The sequence below is a fragment of the Euleptes europaea genome, chromosome 11 (genome assembly GCF_029931775.1).
Source record: "Euleptes europaea isolate rEulEur1 chromosome 11, rEulEur1.hap1, whole genome shotgun sequence".
NCBI lineage: Eukaryota > Metazoa > Chordata > Lepidosauria > Squamata > Sphaerodactylidae > Euleptes > Euleptes europaea.
In genome coordinates, this window is record NC_079322.1 from 24,445,547 (window position 1) to 24,473,282 (window position 27,736).

Consider the following 27,736-nt stretch of genomic DNA (forward strand, 5'->3'; position numbering starts at 1 on the left):
ATCCTTCCTATGGTAGCAGTTCTTTGCAATCCCTGTTGCTAGAGTTTTATCAACTACCGTGGCACATCAAGATTGGACAAATTAATGGAATATGCCCTTATGGCAAAAATGACTGAAATGATAAATACTAATTATGATATCGCTTTTGAGCAGCATTTTGAGACATGGAAACCTTTTTTATGTTGAGGCTCACAGTTAATAGTGAGAAAGTGAAAGATAAGATTTTAGTTGTATGTATTACAATGCAATTTTATTTTTATTTACATATAATCATTAGATTTGCTAATGCATCAACTAGATATAGGTAGTGACTATTCTTTGTATATGCTATTTAGATAGTCAGCCCAAGTGATGAAAAAAACATGGTAATGTTGTTTGCCTGTTTTGCGCTAGAATCTTTTTTTAACTTCAGATTTTTTGTTACCACATGTTTGATGTTTACAATTTCCTTTCCCTGTTTTCCTTCTGTACCCTTGTTATATTTTATACAATAAAAACTTTTTTTAAAAAAAAGATAGCAGCTGCCCACTTTCATCATCAGGTGATCTAGAACAACTGCAAGGCAGGAAGTCACGCAAAGAAGACAGGTGCCCTTTTCCCTTCAAGGTACCCTCCCGCTCTCAGACTTGGAAGCCAGTCAAGCGGATTAGCCGCCTACCCTTGATCCACAGTCTCCTCTGTCAGCCACGTGCCTTGGCAGGGAAACAGCAGAGACCCCAAGGAGAACACGGATGCCAGAAGCCAAGTGCCATGGTGGAAGCCCTCGAGGCTCTCCGGGCATTTTGGACAGAAGGCCCGGAGGGAGTGAGGCACAACTGCCCGATTTCTGTGTCATGAAAACACAGCGCAACTGATTTGGCAAGCTGGCCTGGCTTTCTCCGTGCCTTGTGAGACCAGAAGGAGCCAAGACAGTTGTGAGAACTGCCATCTCAATTGGCTAGTGCTTAACACTCTCATCATTGACCGAGAAAGCTGTGAGAAAGGGTGCAGCGGGAAAAGAGATGAAGTGCAGCTATACAGGAGATAGGGTTGCCGACCTCCAGGTACTAGCTGGAGATCTCCTGCTATTACAACTGATCTCCAGTCGATAGAGATCAGTTCATCTGGAGAAAATGGCCACTTCGGCAATTGGACTCTATGGCATTGAAGTCCCTCCTCTCCCCAAACCCTGCCCTCCTCAAGTGCCGCCCCATAAACCTCCCGCCAGTGGCAAAGAGGGAACTGGCAGCAGGAGACAACATGGTGCAGTGGTTAAATTAGGAATGGGGAGATGAAGGTTCAGGATCCCATCTCTGCTATGAAGATCACTATGTGAACTCAGGTTAGGCCTGCCCAGCCAGCCTAACCTGCCTCAAAGGGCTGTTGTGGAGATAAAATGAGAACGTGAAAACCATGTATGCTGCCCTGAGGTCTTTGAAGGAAGGGCACAATGCCAGTGAGGTGGATCAGATTAGACTGATGACAGAGCAGTAGTTTAGGCACAACTGCATATTTTCAGCATCATGTCACAGTCAGATTCACCTGGCAAGCTGATGAGCAAGGCATGCTGGAGACAGCCAACCCTTGTTTTGATATCTGGGAGCCATAAGTAGATTTCCTCCAAACATCTAGCCTCCATTTTTAGCTATTATGTCTAGGCAATGAGGAAGGGGATTGAGCAACTGTGTGATGAATTGTTGCCGGCTAGTGTGTGTGTGGGGGAGAAATCCCCATTATCATGCACCTTAAAAATCCATTTGAAGAGGGGCTGAACCTACAAGAAGCAGAAAATGGGGTCCAATCAAATTATGGATATCCTCCCAGTGGTTTCAGTGAGGCGTCAGCCGACATAGTAATGAGTGGCCCCATAAAGACACCAGATGAAAAACAGCTTCACATTCTTTCACCATCACGGCCACCACACTTCTTCATTCATTTTATGAGCATGTTTCTCAAGCTGTTTCCTCTAATTAGATCATCTATGTGCTGCCTCTCGCAAGCCCTTCGCAGTAGACCACAGTTAAAATTAAAAATCAATCGCTGCTTTTCCTGATTTGGCTATCACAAGCTATCAGCTTATCCAAATGAAATCATAGGAACACCCCCGCCCCAGTTACAAATGCATCCCCCTTGCATCATGGAAAGAGAAAGCCCTTTGTTGCTTTGATAACCTGTTAGGCTCTGCCACCATTCCTACCAGCTGCTGACTCTGCTATATCTAAATTTAAAACACCTAGAATCTTGAGCACTCAGTACTAAGTTACTTTTTAAGAGCTTAGGCAACAAACCAGGGAAACAGCACTGACAGAACTCTTTCTCCACTGGCTAGAGGTATCCATACATGAAACTTTTATTGCGCCTGGCACATAACTCACAGCACCAATACACAGAAGTACGGCACTGGATAACAGCTAAATACCACTGATCACAGAAATTCTCTCTTGCAGAAGCCAGTGAGTTGGATTCAGCAGTCCAATAGCAGAAGGCACTGACTGTCACAGATCTTTCCTGCATTCCTCTCTTGATCCCAGGACAGTTGACTCTCAGGGTGGGAGGATGCTTGTAGACCAATAGCTACATGGGCCAGGCAGCTACAGCACAAAAGGAGGAAGGAGCCAGAATTGCCCATCCAGCCCTTCTGTCAGGAGAGATGGAATGACAGAAGAGGGAGGAAAGAGAGGTTTCACCCCTTCTCCCTCCTCAATGCAGCTCCCCAACCCACAGAGAAGGAGGAGGAGGAGGAGGAGGAGAGTTGGTTTTTATATGCCGACTTTCTCTACCACTTAAGGAAGAATCAAACCGGCTTAAAATCAACTTCCCCTCCCCACAACAGACATCCTGTGAGATAAGTGAGGCTGAGAGAGTTCAGAGAGAACTGTGACTAGCCCAAGGTCAACCATCTGGCTTCATGTGGAGGAGTGGGGAAACAAATCCAGATCACCAGATTAGCCTCCACCGGTCATGTGGAGGAGTGGGGAATCAAACCCGGTTCTCCAGATCACAGTCCACCGCTCGAAACCACCAGTCTTAACCATTACACCACGCTGCTACACTACACCACCATAGCTGTTAACCTACAAGGACCCCACAGCCCTATGAATCAACCTGCCCAGAGTTACAAGGAGTTGCTGGGTCAACGCAAATACAAGAAAGATCTGTGATCCTCGTGCCCACAGAGCATGGGATTTAACCCAATACTAGAAGCAGTACAGCCCTGACCTGGATGGCCCAGGCTAGCCTGATCTTGTCAGATCTCAGAAGCTAAGCAGGGTCAGCCCTGGTTAGTATTTGGATGGGAGACCACCAAGGAATACCAGGGTTGCTGTGCAGAGGAAGGCACTGACAAACCACCTCTGTTAGTCTCTTGCTATGAAACCCCCAAAAAAGGGGTCACCATAAGTCGGCTGTGACTTGACGGCACCTTACACACACACACAGAAGCAGTGTTAATTGCCTGTCTCCAGGATACAATTCCCACTATCACCAAGGTTAGCAATTTTGAACACAGAAACATTAACTTTGTTTCGCTGCTATTGTTTTTGGACTACTGCAAAAACACTGCTGAAAGAAATAAACTATGTTGGCGGCACAGGCCTGGTAGCAATTCAGTCTTTCCAATATATCTGCGGGAGAACTGAAAAGAAGTTACAGGAGCCACACGATACCTTATTAAAGGGGGGGAAAGATAAACTCGATCTCACCTTAGAAGAATCACATTGTTTGACACAAAGGCTCCAATCGTCACATCTGAAAAAAAGGTTTTGAAACGTTTAGAGAATTGTAATGCACTGTGACACTCACAGTAACATCCCTGCGCAATGCATCATAGTTTAAAAATTACTAAATACCGGTTTTGTTTTTTTTAAAGAAGAGTTGGTTTTTACGGTATATGCCGACTTTCTCTACCACTTAAGGGAGAATCAAACTGGCTTACAATTACTTTCCCCTGCCCTCCCCACAACAGACACCCTGTGAGGTAGGTGGAGCTGAGAGAGCTGTGACTAGCCCAAGGTCACCCAGATGGCTTCATGTGGAGGAGTGGGGAAACAAATCCAGTTCACCAGATTAGCCTCCGCCGCTCATGTAGAGGAGTGGGGAATCAAACCCGGTTCCTCTAGATCAGAGTCCACCTCTCCAAACCACTGCTCTTAACCACTACACCACTCTGGCTCCATTTCCCTGCAATGTAATGGTTTCAGTCCATGGACTGAATGGCTTCTGCTGATGCAGTCTTGTCCAGCTCCCCGCCTTACTACAGCATCAATATGGCTTTTTTGTCCAAGTGGGTTCCACCATCCCCAGCATACTTTTTTTCAGAGTTCACAAGGAGTCCTTCCCTTTCCTTGAAACCAGCAGAAAGGTGAGTGGGATCCAATCCAATAAATTATTCTGTTAACAGCCTGATGTGGGATATTATAGCATATTACAATATGAACCTTAACTAGTTTCATGACAACAAAAGAAATCATCAGGATTTTAAGTCACCAGGACCATTAAAGGAAAGTTATCAAGTAAGTTACACATTTCCTTTCAGAGATACAATTATTGATAGTCGTACTAACTGTATTTCCATTTTCTGCTCCTCCTAATATGTTTCTTAATTAAGGATGGGGAGAGGAGAGGTTCAAATGTGTCTTAAACTCAAAACCAAACTGCCAACAGATAAATACACACTGAAAGCGGCTTATGCTAGTATGTTTTTGAAAGAACAAAGGAAAAATAAAAACATTCAACCCATAAACTTTCATTTCACAATTTGCACTTTTTTCCATTAGTTGTATCTATTGCTTTTCTTTATTCTTCTGACTGGTGCCACAGACCTACCTGGATAACCATTTCCATCCATATCAACTCCTCCAGAAATAGACTGGCCAAACATCTGCAATCTTGGGCTGATTCGTTTTCCCGATATCCTCTGTAACAGACAACACAGAACTGGGATCAACAGAACCAAGCAAATGTGGAAATGGTTAAGCTGCCTGTGAATGTGTCCTCACATCTAAAGACAACTCTTCTGCTGGCTTGGAAGGAACTGTATCCTAGAAAAATCACATGTTCATTTCAGTTAAACTATTGATTAAGACAAGCCAAAATATGACAACAGCAGAGTTTTCTAGCTTACTGCCACCATCCGAGTAGTCACTTCAGTATCTATTCCACTGATATTAAAGCTATTGGGCTCAAGTCAGCATTCAGATCCATAGTCTACTCCATTTGGTATGGCAGAAGACGGAGTCTATCCATAAAACTGGTCGTTACATTGTTTGCTTATTTTTCCAACTCATGAACTCTATAACAATGGCCCATCCAGCATTACTACCTCCTAAAAATTGTGACATGCTGTCTTATCTATGGGTTTCTCAACCAGCTTGAGGTAGAATTATATTGAGAGAACAACTCTGAATAAGTTGCTGCTTTGGGGATACTACCTTTAGTCGTGTGATGTAAAAAAAAAAGATTTTAAACCAGATACTAGAAAATGTTTGCTAGGTGAAATTTCACTAGCTCTCCAGTATCTGGAAAGCACCATTGGGCCCAAAACCCACAATTCAGAGGGTCAACAATGCTGATTCTTCATAGGACAGGGATCCACAGTCCCAATGCCAATCACTCAAGAGAACCTTGGGCCGAACTACATCAAGCATGGAGATAGATCATGATGAGTAGCCGCGTTAGTCTGTCAGTAGAAAAGAGCAAGACTCCAGTAGCACCTTATAGACTAACAAAATTTCTGGCAGGGTATGAGCTGTCGTGAGCCACAGCTGAAGAAGTGAGCTGTGGCTCACGACAGCTCATACCCTGCCAGAAATTGGTCTTTAAGGGGCTACTAGACTCTTGCTCTTTTCTACATCAAACATGGTACCTCCATAGGGGGAGGGGAGACAGTCCAATGGCCAGTACTTCTGGTTTAGCGATAAAGCATTAAACCTGCAGCAGACAAAAGCTTCCAGGCAAATATCTTATTATATTTCATGCTCCAGTCCATTAAAAAGGTGGAAATATTGGCCAATAGTCAGATGGAAAATTAAATGAAAAAGACAAAGTTCAATGCCCAAAGGAAAGGAAAGGGATATTAAACCTCTGATCTCATGAAGTAATGAAGAAAAATTTTCCCACTTTTGAATCGATAACACCAAGGCAACCAAAAGCAGCTGAACTCCTCAAATTACATTTGCACAAGAGAATGTGGTGAGGCTTTCGTGGGGGGTCCCTGTTAGGGTGGCAAACCCGGGCTCGACATATCCCACAGACATCTGCAGACAATTAGGGCATAAAAGGTTGAAGCATAATGCTACACAGCTTTGAGAACTGCAAACAAAACCAAAGGTCCTGAAACTGAGCTTGACGGCATGGATTTAGTATGCGCGTTTATCTGCAAGTTCGTTGAAGTGCTTCCTTTGTACCTGCAGAGGTAAAAATCAGCCATTCAAAATGGGAAAAAAATATTGTTGTAAAGACATGGCATTTTCTTCAAATACACATGGACTGTTTTTAAGTCATAGCATTCGAACAGTTCAGAATTATAGTAACAGGACACAAAGCCTTTCACCCCAAGGTTATTGGTTCAGAGGCCAGGTAGATAGACATCACAAACATCTGAAACTGTTTGATGGATTTGAAGGCCAAAGGATTGGCTGACCTTCAGCCCTGTTCCATGTGAACAAGATTCAGCATTAAAACACAGCCGTAAGAAGGGGAGTGGGCGGGGAGAGACCCCAATGAAAAGTAATGGGAAATAGCTGGCAGGAACATATCTTGAAGAAGATCACAAAAGCTGAAGACTAATCTATCAGGAGACAGAAGCCAGCTTTCCTGTTTGTTAATGTTTCACTGTCTCTTTATGAAACTTTGATACTACCTCATATATCGTATAAAATAAAGAAAAGCACCTATCCTAATCTGAACTGCTCATACGTGTGCCAGTTCATTCATTTCCCCCATCCAATCCCCGTGCAGCGAAGACAGAGTCCTTCATATGCTGTGAATTATCACTTATAAAAAGCACCATAAAGAGGGATTTTGTTGGCAATTTTTTAAAAAGCCTAGCGTATTCTAAGCAGTCAGCAACCAGCAGAGCTAATCAGCTACAGCTTGCTATGAGAATCTCAAATGTGACCACTAAAATTCTGACTTAGCATCCTGCACGGGCTCCCACCTGGCAACAAAACAAAATATTTAGATCAGAACTTTGGCCTGCTGAAGGAAAAGGAAAAACAACAGTCCTGAAAACCAAAAAAAACACTACCACCCAAACTGATCCCAAAGGCTGGGTTGTGATCTACAGATCACATAACATGGTCGTTCATGAGCTTATGGATTCCAACTCATTGAAGGAGGTAGGATTAGATAACTAGAAAACTCAGGATCCTTCCATAGGTACAGTTCAGGGTTCTTTAATGAAAGTAACAAGGCACACAGCTTGTTTTATTACAATGAGCACACCATGAGGTTTTTTTTTTTTTTTAATTGCACTCCACTGTAAGACATAAGGACATCACTCAGACAGCTGCACATGACAAAATTGCATTTGTACAGTTCTTCTCTTTCAGAATTGGAGGAGATAGAGAAGTCATGTGACTGAGACCATCATGTCCAAGGCCACCTATCCAATGTCCTCCTATTAGTTATTACTTGAGGTATATGATGGAGAAAAGCCATGCATGGGAACTCCCCCACGGGAATGAATCAACAGTCCATCGTTTGTAGCAACCAATTTATTGACAAAGAGAGAATTCACCTTTTTTGACTAAATCATTCTGGTGAGAACCAAATTTTGCTCCCCTGCAAAAGTCTTCACAGGCTCCCCTGCAGCCATCTTCACTTCAAGCCCAAAGCCCCTCCTTTCCCCCCCCCCCAGCATTTGGAGCAACACAAAGCAACTGAGAGGTTTTTAAAGGCTAGTCCCCATGTGAATGCGTAAATGAGTCTGGTTGGGCACCGTGACCTGACAGATGTCACCTGAAATGTGTATTTTGGCCCTCAAAGTCTTACCGTGGAAGCTTCCAGAATCAGTTACACTGAGGCAAGTCCTCATAGATCATTGTCTCCTATCATTAATCATCATGAATATCATGTAAGGGATATTGCCCTGAAGTTGAAGGTGGACACAAAGGTGTGGAGGTGCTCCACATGCTGACCAATGCAAATGACAGCTACTTAAGCCAAGGTATCTGAAGCTGCTTAGGCAAAGGTATCTTGGGTAGCCCTACAATGACAAAGTCACTTGCTCTGTGTAGGGGGGGAAACCCTTTAAAATTGAAAATAGGGCAAGTAGTCAGCCCCATTCAACATAATTTCTGGCCAACATCCAAGTCTAAGGTCTGGACCAACTTTGTGTATATAAAAACAAAAGAAAAGCCATGCTGGACCAGACCAAGGTCCATCAAGTCAAACATTCTGTTCACACAGTGGCCAACTAGTTGCCTCTAGGAAGCCCACAAACAAGACAACTGCAGCACCATCCTGCCTGTGTTCCACAGCACCTAAAATATTAGGCATGCTCCCCTGATCCTGGAGAGAATAGGTATGCATCATGACTAGTATCCATTTTTACTAGTAGCCATGAATACCCCTCTCCTCCATGAACATGTCCACTCCCCTCTTAAAGCCTTCCAGGTTGGCAGCCATCACCACATCTTGGAGCAGGAAGTCCCACAATTTAACTATGCATTGTGTGAAGAAATACTTCCTTGTATCAGTTTTGAATCTCTCACCCTCCAGCTTCAGCAGATGACCCCGCATTCTAGTATTATGAGACAGGGAGAAAAGCTTCTCCCTGTCCACTCTCTCCACATCATGAATAATTTTATAGACCTCTACCATGTCTCCCCTTAACTGCCTTCTTTCCAAGCTAAACAGCCCTAAACATTTTAACCATTCCTCATAGGGCAGTTGCTCTAGTCCCCTGATCATTTTGGTTGCTATTTTCTGCACATATCTAACGAGCACCACCATATCACGCAAGCAAGACTTACCATAGAATATTGTGGTACCATGCCACCAGAATGTCCATGGTAGATATAGACTGCTCCTGTGTAATCGTCTTCTTTAGGGGCACCAATGGCAACATCTAGGCATTCAAGACAATACAAATGAGAAACACTTTACAAGTCTTTTTGCCCTTTGTAACTATAAAGATGCTGTTATAAGAGGAATAGTTGCTGCAGCCACTCAGCCTCAGTGCAGAGACAAATGCCACTGGCTCAGCAGACACCAGATATAGAAAAAGTTCCCTCATTTGGTGAACAGCTGATGTTTAAAACACCCTTAAAATGTATGTTAATATCACTCCCGCTGACAGCAAATGATGCATAAAATTTATTTCAAACATTTTCACCCAGCATGGCCAAGACCCTGTCACAGATACAGTGAAATTGGCTCACCTTCATACAAAACCGCAGTCACTGCTTACTTGGAGGAGGAAGGGTAATCATAAAATATTAGGTGGTAAATTGAAAAAAACAAAACAAAATGGTTCATTGAGGATTGAGCATTTTTAGTGCCCTCCTGCTCAATTTCCTAAAACCAGATAGTATTCTAGAAGTGGGATAAAACTGGTCTATTATTATTATTATTATTATTAGGATTAGGATTAGGATTTGGATCAGACAGGGAGTCATTCCAGTCATTTCTCTTACAAAGGGATTTCAAAGGGAGATTTGAAAGAGAGACTGCTGAATTACAACTAATAATGAAGCTCAAGACAATGCATTCTCCTGGACTGAATAGAGATCTGGGATTACTGTCTCATTACCCATGCTAATTTCTCCACGGCTACTACCCCTCTGCATATCACACCCAATCCAATCATGCCTGCTGATATCATTTGCTTGCTTTTGACATTTACATTGCCATCTTGTGACTAATTCACTCTTGTCTACTTATGGATAGATGGACTTGCATTCTAGCTGTATCTGAAGAAGTGAGGTGTGGCTCACGAAAACTCATACACTGCCAGAAATTTTGTTAGTCTTTAAGGTGCTGCTGGACTCTCACTCTTTTCTACTTTCCCCCTCTGTTATACTCACGAGTCCCCAGGCCTATTTTAAGAAACACTTCTTCGAGCTATTACCAATAACAACAGCAATACACAGGAGAATGGCTGCATGTCTTCCCATGCTTTACTAGTTTAAGAGAAATATAAGATACTGTGTATGCATGAAGTTAACACTGGCAACATGGAGCACAAGCTACTCAGTGGCACAGCCACTGAACATATCTGTCTGGAATACAACGTTTCCAAAGTCTTTATCTGAAACAAATTGAAATAGATGGCCCAAGTCAGTGCTAAAAGGAATTCATATATATGTATGCAAAATTGGCTTAAAATTAGTGTTCTGAGCATGAAACCATTTATAATGAGAGCAACTAAAATGATAGTTGATTAATCAGTAGGAGTCAGCACTCATAAGTGACGCATTTTAATTGACCGGGCAAAGCTAAGAGTTAAGAGCAAACTTTTGGAGGGCATTATAATTTTGGTGTGTTAAAGAGACAGGGAGTGGGAAACATTAACAATTTTGCTTTGCTTTTGCTTATTAAGAATACTCTTGCATGTACCCTAAAACAGCAACAGCTTAGCCTAGCAGCAAATTCAGTACAGAAATTTATCTCAGTAGGCGTGGATGCACCTATTCATCACTCGACTTGCACAGAGGACAATATAGAAGAGAAATATTATATCACTATAACAGCTAATGTTTGAAAAATTGTGCATTGCCACATTTCCATCAATATCTCAAGAAGGCCTCTATAGGGAGGATGAGCTATATGCAAATATATCTAAATTAATCTCTTGAATTAATCAACTAAGGATTCTTTATCACTGGACAGCTCAATTTAATGTTAAACATTCCTTTCTAAAATCAAAGGGATTATACTCTGGCCGCATTGCCCCCAACCACTGGACACATCTTGTTAAAAGCAAGAACAAACAAAGCGCATGTATGAAAAGGAAATGCACTGACCTGGGAATCCATCATCATCGATATCCCCCAGGGAAGCCATACTTTCCCCAAAGTGTGCATTGTAGGCATTATCACCATTCAGAACAAGCTGCTCTTCCAGGACTCCCTAGCAAACAGGAAATAGGACTGGCTAAGAAAAACAGAGTAAGTGTTGAATGATATGTGGCCTCTTTGCTGGAACACACGGGGGCACATGTCCCTCAGGAAGCACCTGGAGTACGACGGGGCTAAGACTCCGACCAGGACTTCAGTGAGCGCAGTAAAACCTGCCTCTTACAAAAGGAAACACTCTGCATTTTAAAAAGGAATCTAATTGCTCCTGAAAAGGAAGCAGCCGGCCAGGAGGACAGAGTAACAGACCAATTAATGACAAACGATAACATGTGAAGGACTGCTTGAGCCCGTCACTTTTTATGTGCTGTGGGTAAAAATCCATGTACGACTGAAGGGCTCTGACAGTTGCGAGGAAGGAACCCAACTAGCGTTCAGCCACTTCTGTCTCGTTCAAAGGCATAAATGCGATGAAACCTTAGAACAGCACATATGTGGCAGAAATCCCATGTAATAATCCTTCCTCAGAAAACGTGGGTGGGAAGTCTGGTTGGCATATCCCTCACATGTTCCTCATTAGAAGTGACATTCCGCATTTGGCAGAATACTGGTCCAGCTACCGAGAAGTCCAGGACCTTGAGTAGTATGAGCAGGCAACACATGGCCATTCTGGGGGGTGGGTGGGGGGAGATGCTGGGAAATAATACATGTAACAAATATAGGACAATCAGGGAAATTAAGTCATCAGACATCCTCGGCACTAGCCAAAACTAGTTTATGCTTCAGCAAGAACAAACAGATAGCAAAACGTAGTCATTTTGAAAATCTGACTTTTTCTTCGTGAAATAAATGCACTTGTGAGTACAGACAATGTAGCATTAACAAATGATGCATGCCACACACACACCCATGCAACTGCAACAAAAAAGTCAGGGAAGTTATATGGCTCATAACCCATTGTTCAGTTCTCTTTCCTCTATTTTTAACCCATCACCGTGTTCAGAAGGAAATTCTGAAGCATACAGGTGAGACATGAATGCTTTCTTAGGCACAGCTGCCAAATTCATTCATACACGTGAAGCTGAAAGCACCACCATCAACAGCACCGAAATGGATCTCTCCAGGAGAGGAGGAAGAGGAATTGGTTTCTTTTTGCCAACTTTCTCTACCTTTTAAAGGTAAAGGTAAAGGTCTCCTGTGCAAGCACCGTGTCATTCCTGACCCATGGGGTGACGTCACATCCCGACGTTTACGAGTCAGACTTTTGTTTTACGGGGTGATTTGCCAGTGCCTTCCCCAGTCATCTTCCCTTTACCCCTAGCAAGCTGGGTCCTCATTTTACCGACCTCGGAAGGATGGAAGGCTGAGTCAATCTTGAGCCGGCTACCTGAAACCAACATCCGTTGAGATCGAACTCAGGTCGTGAGCAGAGCTTGGACTGCAGTACTGCAGCTTACCACTCTGCACCACGGGGCTCCTGTCTCTACCTTTTAAGGAGAATCAAACTGGCTTACAATCTTCTTCTCGTCCTCTCCCCACAACAGACACCTTGTGAGGTATGTGGGGCTGAGAGAGTTCGGAGACAACTGTGACTAGCCCAAAGTCACCCAGCAGGCTTCATGTGTAGGAGTGGGGAAATCAACCCAGTTCACCGGATTAGAGTCCATCACTGGGGGAGGGTCTGCCATAGCTAGGTTTACATAGGGTTAGTACAACTCCCTTGCTCAGGAGACTAGATACAATAATCATACCAAAGCAGAAGAGGGCTGCAAAGATGTGAGAGTGACTACCCAATACTTCAGACTTGATTTGTGGTACAAACCCGCTGTATTTGGTTTGATTTTTCATGGAAAAAATCATATACCTTTAGCAGTCAGAGGGGTAGGTAACAAAGCGAAGGGATCGCAGAAGCAAAGAAACCACTTTGCAAAATAAAGGCAAGCAGTTTATTCTTAAGAGTGCAGGCAAGTTCATGTTCAAGAACAATCTACGAGACTAAAGAGTGTCTTTAAATCCTACCAAAATCCCCACGAAAAACCAATTTTTTTCACATCTGCATTTAAGTCAGTTTCTGCTATCGACTTCCTATGCCTCCAGAGAAAGAGAACATTCCTACAACAAACCAAACCTGATTGCTTAGACAAGCTTTAAACATCACAAGGTGTTTTTACCCTGTTCAGTTTGTGAATGAGAACAGTTTGATTTCGGGAAACTGTAATGAAATGTTTTGAGGGAGTCTTCAGGAAATTGTACTAAATGGGGGGAGTCATTTGGAAAGCTGCTGACATAAAGAAAACCCTACATACTGAATCTGTAAGGAAAACAAAGGGGGGAAAGTTTTGTTTTTACGGTGTTTTTCTTTTCTTCAGTGTTCACTGCTAGGAACAATTTTATTTTACCCTAAGGCTCCACATGCCAAACAGTAATATTATATGGGCAAAGTTGCTCTCTCTTTCGGCACGCGCAAGTCATCGGAGAAGAGACTTAGCGGGGGAAGCGAGAATCGAACTGAGCGGTCCTGGTCACAGCGACAGATCAAGAGCATGCTTTTTACTGGCATTAATTTAAGCAAAGCTTTGAGGGGGGGAATAACCAATGAACGCATTTGGAAAGTAGTATAATCTTCTATTGATGCCCTATATTTTTAGGGGTCACAGAAACCAACCGGTAATCATTTGCTGTTTTTATATTTTGGCGAGGCCTCTTATTCGTTGGTCTTTTGTCTGTTTATGCCCCATTTCTGCCTCATGACCAAGTACTTTGCAACGGCAAACAACTCATTACCGCTGAGGAGACTGAGTTCAAATCGCAATGATACCACAGAGTGCAACCGGTGGGTCAAGCCAAGCACTTTCTCTCGGCTCTTAAAATAATCTCAGGGTTATTGTCAGGACGAATGGGCCATCCCCCTGGTCGCAACCTTGCAGAATAGCAGGACACAAGCATTCTTAACGTGGAAAACATAACGCTGAGGGATATAATTTTATAGATGAGATACCCGGCACAGAAAATTCAGCGGGCTAAAGTCAAAGCATTATTGTAGCCAAACCAGGGACTGAATCCATCCTTCCAAAATGCAGCGTTTACAGCTAAACGTCTGCCAAGGTTATTTCATCACAATCTGAAGGGCTCTTCATCCACCACTTATTCTATACCATAAAGGCCTTTCAGAGTTTCAGATCCCTTATCTCCAAATACCCACAATGCTGTTATGCTACTTTAACTGTCTGACAACCCAAACTAGTGGGGTGCAGGTGGGCATGCTTGACCTGAAGTGACCTAAGTGGTCATGGTCTGAGACCCACATGTTAAAAACCTAAACTCAAACAGCATTTATTTGGGGAAAGAGACATTTTCACAAACAGAAGCATCTCTGAGAAAACCCATATGGTTCATGTTCTTTCGAAACAAGTCCTGCTCGTTTCAGAGGACAGGAAGTTTATGTTGATTATTTCCCTAGGCTACTGTTTGTTCAGCAAAGGGGTCACGGTGGTTGTGCAATATACAGTTGGGCAACAAAGCCTCCAGTCATCTCTTGTCCCGAGCCCGGATTTTTTCATAAGTAACAATGAAAATCAACTCTATGACTTTCCCCCCCCCCATAGGCTCCTATTCTCTCCATTTTGCCTGAGTTACCCGTTAAACAGGCTTATTTCTATTTCCCTCAAAAGATGCTACGGCTAAGCCAAAAGTCACTACGCTTAAAAAGGAAATCTCCACATCATGTTGCAGAACTAGAATTCACGAGAAAATTTAATGGTGTTGCACTTGCGTTTCGAATGCACTGGGGAACAGCTCTCTCATTACAGAGAATGCACTATTTTAGGGGATATTTCTCGTCCTATGCAGATTTACCACTAAATCGCTAATGCTTGGGCGCCTCCTGTAAACTTTGGCCATCGTGGATGTATGGGCCAGGCCAGAGCCACTGATGGCCATTCCCAAATCTAGACTTGAAGGATTTGTTGGTCAGGTTGGGTCGTGCCTTGCAAGCCCAGATGGGGGTGGGGGTGGCTGCCTTGGCTGGCTTGTGGGCTGGATAAAATCTCTCAAGGGGCAGAATCCGGCCCACGGGCCATACATTTGACACCCCTGCTCTTACCATTTTATTCTACATCTGGTCCATCCAGAGGCTTCACGCTGCCTATCAGTCCCATCTCTCACATTCCCTTCTGCTTCTGAAGAGGGCTCTCATGCCTGAGCACACATTACCCACAGCAGCTCACTACACATGGTCCCACTCCTCAAGGGTTGGAGTTCCAAGCCCTGGAACCCGATAGCATGAATGGGATACATCTACCCCCATAGGAGCCTATATTCACCAGTGAACTGTGATAATGCTTTCTCTTGCATTTTCTTGGCCTTTGGGCCCTGCTGTGTAAAACTGAGGGAGAGGGATATCTATATCCACATATATGTAACTACTGACTTCATAGTTCCCTTCACAAGTCCGAAGAAGCAAGACGAATCCATGAAATCTCGTGCCACAATAAATATGATGGTCTCTGGGGTAAAAAGTGATTTCTGATAGTAGGTAGCAGCTGGAGATCTCCTGCTATTACAACTGATCTCCAGCAGACAGAGATCAGTTCACCTGGAGAAAATGGCTGCTTTGGCAATTGGACTCTACGACATTGAAGTCCCTCCCCAAACCCTGCCCTCCTCAGGCTCCGCCCCTTATACATCTTTATTACAGCCAAAGGCCAGCATAACATATAAAAAGACTCAGGCTCCACCCCAAAAACCTCCCGCCGGTGGCAAAGAGGGATCTGGCAACCCTTGATGTTTTTGTTACTACAGACTACCATGGCTTGGCTTCTAGTAGCATACTCAAGATTAACTTGATTTTTGGATATTCAGACATATTTTAAAGACAAGTAATTACTGCTTCACATTTTGAGAGGCAGTTGGCATCTTGAATAAAAATGGGCAAAACAGCCCACATCTGTTTGTACAGGCGGGTGCCAGAAGACTCCCCCAGATCACGTGCATGAGTTCCATACTCACATTTCCTCGGCTGAGGTAGACGGTGACCTGACCCTCGTCCCGGATCTCGGAAAACAGGGGCGCTCCCACCAAGAGGTCTGAAAGCCCGTCAGAATTCAGATCAACTGCACATAAGGAGGAGCCAAAGTAAGAGCCCATCTGCAACCAAGCCGAGTCACAACAAAGCATTCAGTATCTGCCCACACACAGGAGGAAATCATTTATGCTTTTCTTTGTTTGTAACTTAAGTAGCAACTTGCAGCTTTATCTGACACCAGAAGTTCCTAGTCATTCTCTCAGGGGAATCTGTTGGCAACTGCAGCAGCCTGTTTCCATACACACCCCCATTAAAGTAGTAAAACTCACACCTTCAGCTGGATCTTAAAATAAGTTACTGCTATACTTCAAAAGCCGTGGCTTTATTACTTTTTTAGGGCATTTTTAACCTGCACTTCCTCCAAGGAGCTCAGAGCAGTATACATGGCTTCCTCTTAATCTACTTTATCTTTGCAACAATCCTATGAGGTAGGTTAGGCCAAAGTTTTCCAGTAAGTTTCATGGCGGGCGGGCATTTGAACTTGGGACTCTCAGACCTAGTTCAGTACTCTAACCATTACACCACATTGGCTCTCTTGAAAGGCCAATGAACACTTGCATTTTTTAATTCAATGAAGGCAACACACGTGGGCCTTTGTGAACTCTCCAACACATATGCAGATTGTGACTCATCTCATCCTGCGGTAAATCTTATACAAGCATATGGATCCAGAACACTGTCACAATTCGGACATCTGTCAGGGGCTCCACAAGCATGGTTTTGCAGACCAAAAGGCATTAGAAAATCAAACTCACGTTTACTTCACCTTGTTAAAAAGAATACACATTAAGCCAGGAAGCAAGCACCATTGAAAACAAGTCTGACGCCTTCCTCTGGCCTAAGGACTCTTCCCCTGAAGGAAGAGACTTCAGATATATGAAGTGTGCCCCGTCAGCTCCAGACTCAGGACATTAATCCCTTTGTCAGCCATTTTGAGTCTTCTTCATTGAATCACCAAACCACAAGCACTGATTTTGTGGTTTGTTAAACCAGTGAAGAAGAGTCAAGATGGCAGACAAGTCATGAGCGGAGGCTGATTTTCGCAATGTCTCTGTCACAGAGAAAGTTTCATGCAACAGCTTGAACAGCCAAAACTGCACAACCTGCGGATTAGCTCCAGAGCTAGGCACCTACCGGAAGATGCCATCCAACAAGATTAACAATTCTCTTGTCATGACCACCCCCAGACAAACCATTTAGCATAGTTTCCAGGTGAAAACCAAGTGATAGTATGCCCTGAACTGCTCTAGATTTTTGCTGAGGAATCACAACCATTTGTGGACATTTTTGTGTCTATTTATCCACTGTGAAACTGGGACTGCACCCCATAAATCTGTTGCCGAACTGCACAAATATTTAGCCCGAGTGAGGAATCATCTGAGTAAGGAATCACAAAAGATGTCAAACGGAATTTATACTATGAATCTCAGCTCATCATATGCTTACTGGCTGAGCATTTACATTTCCCTGCCTTCCTTAGTTTGGTCACTTAGTTTGCCTTTGACCAAGATGAGCCAAAAGACTGGGCCAATTTATGATATCAGGCATGCAGAAGCAACCACACCTAATTTAGTCAAAACTGACCTTTCAAATACAGAAAAGCTGTGTGTACCATTTACAAGCTACTGACGGAGGAAGAGAGATCTCTAGTCCATTAGATTTTAGGGGTTTATTGTAAAATAGTTTGCATCTGCATTTCCTTTGTGGATTTTTGCCTGCTTGCTAGGTTTTAACATACACTAGTAGGCCCTGGATACATTTTTGAACAGTGTCATGGATTTATGCAGTTTGAAATGGGAAAACAGTATTATTCGTTCAACAGCAATACAGTGTGTGACATAACTGAGCTGGTCTTACTGGGGGAACATTAGCTTTTTTGCTATTCCCATCTGGTACCATGAATTTTATTTATGCTTTAGGACTGTGAGCTGCTGTGACAAGGGTTGAATGTAAGGGATAGGAATGTTTCTAATAAATAAGCTAAGAAATGTTACTTTTATTCCTTTCTTTGCTAACTGCCAGTAAGGATCCGGGAGCCTCCAGCAATGGGGACTGGGATAAAGCATATCATCCCCCAACATCAAAGACTTTCTAGGTAATTGTCACATATGAAGCAGCCTTGATGAAAAGAGAGCTGGAGATGGGGGGGAATCATGGGCAGCCTTAATGGATACGTACTTGTGACTTCTGAGCAATCTAAATGGTATTGAATTAGTCAGAAGCACTGAGAGCAGAAGCTACTTGTTCCATACTAAGTAGAACAACTAACTCTTGTTTCACTTAATGATTGCTCACCTTTTTACCCGAAGCCTGAAAAATCTTTACAAGAGAAAGAGACCTCCTATCCGTTCGGAAAATGTATACCTGCAAAATTAAACAAAACAAAGCAACAAAGAATTTAACTTCATCACAGGTGTATTATATATGAAATTAAATCACTGACATTCCATGTGGCCCTCTTGCTTGGCGGACTCAACCTACCTACTCACCCCTCCCTTTAGGTAGCAGTACAGGTGGAGGTTGGCTGCTCCAGTTCCAAGTGGGAATTTTTTGCCTTCTAGTGTGATGTTCGTTATCCACTGCCCCACAATGGCCAGGAGCAAATAGTTTTGGCCTACTCTGTACTGCCCTTTGCCCAAGGCCCTTGCAGTTACATATAGGCAGTGGAAATAAATCTTAGAGCAATCTGTTCGTTCATTACAACTTGTGGAACTCGGAACTGGTGTGTGGAGATGGGAACTGATCAGAGCACCAAATCAAGTTGCCTTAAGGCATATTGTTGAGAATAAGGTGGGGCGGGGCTACCTCCATAGGACCAACATGGCCCAGAGAGGACTGTCCCACATCCCTGGGAAACACAGATGCCGGGAACACGGCCACTGTATGGAAAGCACACCTCACCAGTCCCACCTCTCACCAGGCCTAGTGGTAGGTCACGAGGAAGCACAAGTGGAATGCTGGCATTTCAGTTCCAATGGCCAGACAGCTAAATTCCAAGAAATGTTTGACAGCTGGTTCCAACAATCTAGCCCGATCCCCACAAAGGTGTCATGTGTCCAGTGCTGGATTTACCTATAGCCCTTGCAGGCTTAAGCCTAGGGCCTCAAAATCTAGGGGGTCTCTGGCCAAGGTGTATAACATTTTTGACACAGTCATAGGCCTTTTTTATTTTGGAAAGTTGCAGTGCTATCTCTGAGGCCCTTAGTCATTTGTACTCTGATGTTAATGAGAAGGGTGATACCAGGCTTCAAGCTAACAATCTTTTGCAGAAAATGGAAGAACTGGAATTTGTGTTTATGCTGCATTTTTGGAACCGTGTGCTAGGTCATTTTCAAACAGTCTTCCATCTTCCTCTAGCCGTGAGGGTGGGGGATTGGGAGGGGCTTCCGAAGTGGAATAGCCTAGGGCCTCTCTTCATCGAAATCTGGCACTGCACGTGTCACAGGTTTGTTGGGCTACACCGCTGTTCTGTCAATAAAGTTGTGGGCCTGTTAATCCCAATTCACGTGTTGCATGTTCCTTCTTAGATGCAGCAAAGCATAGGGCAAGCCAAGTCACCTCATCACCCTAAGGATCATCAGTCTCCCTCCCGCTACCCCTTTCTGCCTAGCTGCTTCCCTGAATTCCTGAAGTGTTCACCTCTGAAAAAATATAGACCTTTTACAGCTGCCTCCTTCTCTTTTGAGAAAGTATGCAGCTTATTTCCACCTGGTGAATTATCACTAGTAGGGAAGGGAGCTAACTGGTAGTAGCCAGAAGTCAGGGGGACAGAGTGTCCATAGAAGGTGCCATCTAAAGCTGAATACGGCTGGAGAAGCAAAGCTCTCTGTTGGTGTGCACTTCTCTCTGTGTATACTAGAGGGGCACTGATACCGGACAAACTGGGATTTTCTGCATTCAGACATCACAATAAACCACAGTTTATAAAATATATCTGTACACCCTTTTCCCAGTCTGTGTTATCTTCATAGGTGTTCAACTAGGGTTCTAACCCATGGCTTGTTAACTGTGGTTCATACTAACTTTGCCTGGCAATGCAAGAGAGCTTGAGATAACATCTGGGGATGCTGCTGGAGGCAGGAAAGGACGCAGGCAACAGGCTGAGATTCCTGAGGTGGCCTGTTCTGTACATTGGCAGACTAACCAGGGCTTGTTCAATGAACTGTGGTTTAAATATGTCTGAAAGCAGGCAGTATTAAACAGCCTTATAATCTTGTACTTGACTGCTGAGAAGCTAAATAAGTTCAGTATCACAGCAAGTGCTTTGCCCATTTCGAAAAGTATAACAAATAATCATACATGATAACAATGCCAAGGAATCTCTTTCAGGGGCTCTGCTGAAATTAGCCTGCAGCCCCACACCTCTTGTTCATCAGTGTTTCCAGAAACTGACAATAGGTCTATCACTGCCACATGAACAAGGGTGTCAAAGTTTCATTAAGAACCACACCTTTCCAATGCCTCCATCCTGGGGAGCTCCTCCCACGATGTCTGTGGTCGTCAGCTGAGAGAAATGACCTGCTGTCACAGCGTATCCTGAACAGGGTGTAGCAGGGTAGAGGATCGGGGAGGGGTCAGAAGGAGAAAGGTGACATATTCAAAAAAGGAAACTGGTTACAAGAGCAGGTCAGCCATCTGGACAATGGCAAGATTTTTTCTTTCCTCCTTCCAGGGTGTAAATGTACTAGCATCAGGCAAAAAAAAAAAAAAAACCCCTCAGATTATTAGGAAGTGGCCAGCGTTCAATTCAAGGTTGAAAATTACAATAAGCAATTAACTGTTTTTCACAAAAACAAGATGGTGAAGATCTGGATGGAAATCCTGAAAGCAATAAGATCCACATATGAAAGCAAGAAAGGGGCCTGAGAAGAAAGCAGTTAAGGAGTCCAGATGCACAAGGAAAGAAAAGAACAAACAGAGAAGAACACATAGCAAGAATTAGATTCATCCTTTATACCTGTAAACTACAGTCTCCATATACACCAAAATGAACAGTACTCCCGCAGTTGGAATTGCTACCCCAATTGTATTGAAGAAGAAAAAGCAATGGGCTTAGAGTAGAGAAGAGATAAGAGTAAATGCTTTACTCTTATCAACAAGAGTAAAGCATTCTGGTTGGGTTAGAGCTCAAAACAAGAGTAAAGCAATCTGGCTGGGTTAGAGCTCAAAAACTAAAGTATATATCTAAGGAAGGGAACAAATTTAATCTGAAAGAGGGGTATCAATAATTGCTCCTTTTTGCTCCACTAAACATGATATATTATGATACCAGGGGAAAATAGAAAAGGCTCAGCCCCCACTCCTTCTTTGTGTCCTCCCCCCCACACACACACACACACCACACATACACACTGAATTATAGGCCTTTTATCAGAGCTAAACGCTGTATTTCAGAGCTCTTCAGGCAAAACTTCTTCATCTTCAATATTTATGTGCCCACCTCCCACTTAACTATTCTCCTGTGGCTTCCTCTAAGTGGTCTTTAAAAAAAAATGTACAGGACTGAAGGCTAAAGTGTCTAAGAGGTCAGTCTCAGATTTTTAAAAGCATTGCCTAGGCTTAACATGCCAAACATATCAGGTATGTGAAGGTCTGTCGATGTTTTCATAATCAGAGCAAGTAGCCACCGGGGACCAAGCAGAAGCCATTACACGTACAGTATTTCTCTTACCAAATTTGCTGTACTATCAACCCAAGTTATTAATGAACAGTGATGTTATCTTATCCTGGCATATTCTCTTATGAACAGTATATCATCGGTAAAAGATTTCTTTACCAAGACCATTAATGAATTCACCTCCCAAACACTTTGTGACAAACTAAATGACAAAAATAAAAACTGAGCAACCCCTATTGAACAATTTGATTTTCAAAGATGCTGATGTTTTCCTGATAGAGATTTACATCACACACACATACACATACACACAGAGACAGTGATGACAATTCCTAGGATATAGGAGAAGAAAGCAGTAACAGTTAAGTGTGTAAGTTAGCTATATTCTGAGAGAGAAACTTAATGATAAATACCCAGTATCAGTGGGCTGAGAGTAGAACCTAAGAGTTCAGAATCCCAATCTAAAGGTTAGACCGGTAGTTTTCAAACTTGCTACTTAAAAAAAAAAAACCTTCCTACATTTTCCTCTCCATTAAGACATCTACCATGGAACCCCTGCACATTGCAAAGAATTTGTAGGATTTTAAAAGAAATACTACACCAAGTCACATGACATACTGGGCAGGGCGTACTGGACCTTACCATCACCTATGTGAGCTGACAGTGTACCCCAGAACATATTCTGTTCTCCACCACTCCAGGGGAAGATCAGTAGTGGTACATGAATGACATGCCATAACTAATTTCATTGCTGAGACCTCATTCTATAGAATCCCAGTCTCCACACAGCATAGTTTGAGAACCATTAGGTCAAGAGTTGTCAGACAACCACAGAGTCCAGATCTACGTCAATATTCCCACTGTGAAATACTGTGTGAAGACAGACTATCATTAAAATTTGAAATGTCTACATTACTCACCTAGGTAGGTATACCGTTTGGCAATCACAGAATCATCATTCAGTTTAAAGTAAGTACTGTCAGTGAGGTTCAGAACTTTGATGGTTCCTGTCCAGTAGAAAGACCCAGGAGCTCCCATAACAACCAGTTCCTACCAAAAACAAGAGTAACATCACACAAATTTCCATCCAACATTACAGTGTGAAGCAAATAAGTGTTTGAGACTCAACTTTGTCCTCAGCACAAAAATGAGAGGTTAAAAGTACAATAGCATGATAAAAGTTACCAGGTCATTACTAACCTATGGGGTGACGTCACATCCCAACATTTACTAGGCAGACTACGTTTACAGGATGGTTTGCCATTGCTTTCCCAGTCATCTAATCTTTACCCCCATCAAGATGGGCACTCGTTTTACCTCAGAAGGATGGAAGGCTGAGTCAACCTTGAGTCAGCTACCTGAAACGGACTTCTGTCGGGATCCAATTTAAGTCGCAAGCAGAGCTTTTGACTGCAGTACTGCAGCTTACCACTCTGAGCCATGGGGCTCCTCAAAATAGAATGAGATCAGGATAATCTGGGCTCACAACATGCAGTATCTGAAATGCTGTATGATTGCTACATATAGTGTGTATTTATTGGTCTTTGACCGCAAATAAAATTCATTCATTCACTTGCAAATGATTGTTAAAGTGCATTGAAAGTGGATTGAAAGTGCATTATTCAGCATGTGTGAAAGAACCCTTTGTTATTTCTTCATACCTTTGGATAGATTTGCTTTGCCATTTTGTTTTCTGTTTTAGTTTACTGGAGGTTTTGTTTTTAGTGCTGTCCTGTTGCACTTTTCTATAACATTTTAGTTTTTTACTGCTGTGCTTTGAAGGGACCGTTAGCTGCTCTGAGCAAGCGTGTTACTCAAGAAAGCAAGACAGAAAGAAATTCGAATAAGCAAGCAACCCACCCACCTCCACCAGCCTCCCAACAGAAAACATTAGACAGTATACATTAGGCCCTTGCCTGTTTGACCCAGAACTCATTTATCTACATTTCCTGCTCATACTGAAATGGCTGAACTCTCGGGCTGGAGTACTCCAAAGTTCAAAGCCATCTTTTGAACGAGGAGCAGGCTCGGGGAGTTTGGAGCATGGGAACAGAAGCGGCCTCGATATTGCAGACAAGTCAGGAAACAGCTGCTGCCGACAAAAGGCTCCTGTGATCAAAAACATTATCGCAAACGTTGCCACCCAGACCAGATGAACCTGGAACGATCCCGCTGAAACCTTTTTAGCACATTGTAGCTCAAGTGATGCTTACACGAACCAGAACAATTAAACCCTGTGAAAAGTATTCCTTTAGACTTTCACCTACGGCTGAACTAGACATTACACAACACATGGGGGTTGCCGCCCGAACCAGCGACGCCGTTCTGTGTGGCAATGAAACCTGTGGCATAACCACACCATATTGTTTCACACTCGTTACCCATGGCAGATGATGGTGTGGAGCAGGAATGGCACTAGAAACTTTTTTCAGAACATTAAAGTGGCGATTTCTCAAGATGGTGAGCTTTGCATCCAAACCTGCACCGTGCAATTATGGAAGAAAAATGCAAGATGCTAATCCCTCTGCTAATTCTCATAGGAAGAATATACGCACCGTCATTTGTAATTGGAGCACATGCCAATAAATTATGGCTATTGCCTGAAAAAGTGCACATGAGGAAGGAGCCCATGCCATTCATAAATTATGCTGTTTGAGTGTTTCTTCACTCAAGAATCTGTTCCCAAGAATACGAAGTCATTTATGCAGCGGACTTCATTCAATTAAATTTAGCATTGGAGCAAAAAAGATGGTAATAAAGCCAAAGAGGTATGTTAGGGGAACACTCTCCATTATTCAGTAAAACTTCATTACAAGCCAGCAGGGGTTCTCTTAGGACTTCTCCATGAATTAAACTTCTAAAGTAGGTACTTTCAGTATACAACATAAAATGTTAATGCAGAAAACATGTTGTTGCAGATGTGTATCATATAGGTACAGTCAATTAGGATTTTGGAAATAGCTGCAGTGCTCTGAGGGTACACCTGTAAGCCCCTGTGATGCCCTCAGGAATAGAGGAATGTCATATTGCCAACCACCCAGATAGACTCAGCAAGAGATGATGGGTTCAGTTCCTTACTCTCTCTTACTCTTGAGGGAATGCTGGGTGGCCCATTAATACCCCTGGTGGTTCTCAGGGGATCTGACCTGTAAATGGCCAGAAGGCACAGAAACAATAAAGACATATATCTGTGGTGACGCTCTACTCTGGGAGTCCTTTTCCTCCTTACTCTCTCCCCCATTTCCCATCTCCTTGGTGCTTTCAAACATTCCCTTCCAAGTAAGCCCCATGTTATCTCTGAGATGCTCCCCAGGGAAATACCTATCCATGCTGGCCTCCCATAATTGTAAAGGTTCTCGCCTAGGCTGCCTATTTCACATGGAACCAGGCAAGAAAGCTGCAGGAGGGACTTCCAGGGAGGAGGCTTGGAACTGAAGGGTTAACATTGGGCTGGCAGGGGGACTGGCCCTCATTTGGGCTTGGCTTAAGGAGCAGGCAGCTGGATGCCCCCTTACCAGAAAATGTTGAGGAGTTGCATACTTACTGGTTCCACAACATTCTAATTTTTTTTCATGAATTATTAAGTGGCAAACCTGGGTTTGTAACACCTAATGCATGTAAACAATCCGTAAGGTAATTTTAGATAAACTGATAAAGTTTTATTGAGTTAGTGCTCCTTCAAGCCACACAGGCACTTTGGCCTTTTATGCAGGGACGTTTTCCCACGGTCACCTCCACCAACTGTTTCAGGGCTTCCTTTTGATTATGCATGCCTTTTCCTCCCGTCAGAAGTGACCTTGCTCTCCCCACGCATTTTTCCTGTGTTTTCCAGATGCTGTTTTAGCCAAAATCTGGAAAATGTGAGCAAAATACATGGGGAGAACAAAGCAACCTCTGAAGGGTGGGAAAGAAAGCCCTGAAGCAGTCAGCAGGGGTGACCATGGGGAAACGTCCCTGCATAAAAGGCCTGTGTGAATTGATGCACTGATTCAAAGTCTAAAGCAGTAGGTTTGGTGTGAGCGGTAGAGTCCAACTAAGAGTAGACTGCACAAAAGCCAATGCAATTTTGTACATTTTTTAAAAGGTGATGTTTCCCACACTTCCAACTAAGCATTACATCCCAGGAGCTTTTGGGAGCTATGAGGTAGGGAGAGGAACATCACAGATGCTATGACATCACTTCCAGGTGATCACCTGGAAGCACTGTCAACATACACATACAGACGCAATGATCCAGGAATTCTCCTGCTAGGAGTTTCTCTATGGTCTTTACCATAGAGATTGGAGAAACTTCTAGCCGGTCGCATGAGAGGCTGTGATGTCATTAACCCCTCCATTTTATTCCTGCTGCTTCAAACCTTGAGCACAGGAGATGGGGGTGGGAGTCTTCCTACCACAGATGGGCAAATGGTAAAGCATTGTAACCTGCAGTGCAAGATGCTGTTTCCTGGACTCAGGGAATGACTGACTACACATTACATTTTCCTCATGTCTTCTCCAGGTATACCTGGGATCCTGCTGCTCAGATATGTGCTCTGACTTTATTGACTTCATTTATACTCCACTTTTCTCCCCAGTGGGGAGGAGACCCAAAGTGGCTTGTATTTTTCACATATCCTCCATTTTATCCTCACAACAGCCCTCTGAGGTAGATTAGGCTGAGTGCGCGACTGGCCCAAGGTGAGTTTCCATGGCAGTGTGGAGATTCAAACCTGGGTCTAGGTCAGCCAGATCCTAGTTCGACACTAACCTCTACACTGAGCTGGATTTCTGAGCATGGAACTTGCAGCATGCATCTGATTGACAGGACCACGGGTGGACCTGGAGAGGATGCAAGGAAAATGTCACAAGAGTTCAACCATGCTGAGAAAATAGGTACTGTACTAGCTCCTGGGTCAAGTGGACCTACCATTCCCCTGCCATAGTAGCTGTGTAAGGCCCTGAAACACAGAGCCAGAAGGACAAGGTAAGCAGGTGAAGATACCAACACGTGGCCGACACAGGCTTAACTCAGAGTTCCTTCTGTTGTTCCCCTCCCCCAAATGAGAAGAACTAAAATGTTCTCCATGTGTGGGAGCTTCTTGTTTGTTTAGATTTTGTTTCTGAGTTTTGTTTTGCTTGTGAGGTCAGTATTTCAAAATTCAGGTTTTTTCCCAGACAGTTCTCTTTCTCTCTGTTCCACCCACATTTCTTCTTTAGTTTTAATTTTTTAACTGAAAGGAGAGGGTGTTCTTTATTGATGGAATCTGCTGCATTTCACAAATGTTGTGTGCTGCTTTAAAAAGTGGGATGCAAAGATAATAAGTAAAATAAGTAGTTGGGGCATACAAAGTTACAGTTAATGGACTAAAGAGAAATAAAATTCTTGCCTAGCACTGTATGCCAAATCACAGCACAATGTCAGTATCAAAGTCGGGGATTTTTATGTGGATAGTAAAAGAGCCCCGTGGTGCAGAGTGGTAAGCTGCAGTACTTCAGTCCAAGCTCTGCTCAGGATCTGAGTTCGATCCCAACGGACGTTGGTTTCAGGTAGCCGGCTTATCCTTCTGAGGTTGGTAAAATGAGTACCCACCTTGCTGGGGGTAAAGGGAAGATGACTGGGGAAGGCACTGGCAAACCACCCCGTAAACATAGTCTGCCCAGTAAATGTCGGGATGTGACGTCACCCCATGGGTCAGGAATGACCCGGTGCTTGCACAGGGGACCACCTTTACTTTTTTTTAAGTAAAATGCTGAAAGTATTGCCCTGCTGCATTCACAGCTGGAAACTCTTCTGCAAAAGGAACTTTGCACCAAAGCTACGCTACTTACCTCCGTGAAGAAACCTGCTATGCCAGCCTGACACGACCCATGCTCTTCCCCATATTTCTTCTTATATTCTAAGCAGGACAAGAAGGAAAGAGTGGGAGAAAACACAGTCACGTCAGTCCTTGCCAGAGGTGTGTGGTTCACAGTTGCACAAGTTCATTTCATTTTGCACGAGCCGTGAGACGCTGAGTGGCCAGGGGCCTACAGCAGGGCCCACGCTGAGAAATCTCT

General features: G+C 43.5%; 1 protein-coding gene across 1 annotated transcript in view; it reads right to left on the minus strand.

The window, feature by feature from the left end:
* The window catches only part of ITGA9 (integrin subunit alpha 9), a 275,713-nt gene that overhangs the window by 200,114 nt on the left and 47,863 nt on the right, over positions 1-27,736 (minus strand). The window contains exons 5-13 of the mRNA XM_056857744.1: positions 27,509-27,576; positions 22,618-22,747; positions 20,531-20,616; positions 18,376-18,444; positions 16,005-16,142; positions 10,947-11,052; positions 8,955-9,049; positions 4,804-4,894; positions 3,681-3,726 (exon numbers count right to left, since the gene is read on the minus strand). Of these exons, the coding sequence (XP_056713722.1) occupies positions 3,681-3,726; positions 4,804-4,894; positions 8,955-9,049; positions 10,947-11,052; positions 16,005-16,142; positions 18,376-18,444; positions 20,531-20,616; positions 22,618-22,747; positions 27,509-27,576 (829 nt within the window). The remainder of the gene's footprint in view (positions 1-3,680; positions 3,727-4,803; positions 4,895-8,954; positions 9,050-10,946; positions 11,053-16,004; positions 16,143-18,375; positions 18,445-20,530; positions 20,617-22,617; positions 22,748-27,508; positions 27,577-27,736) is intronic.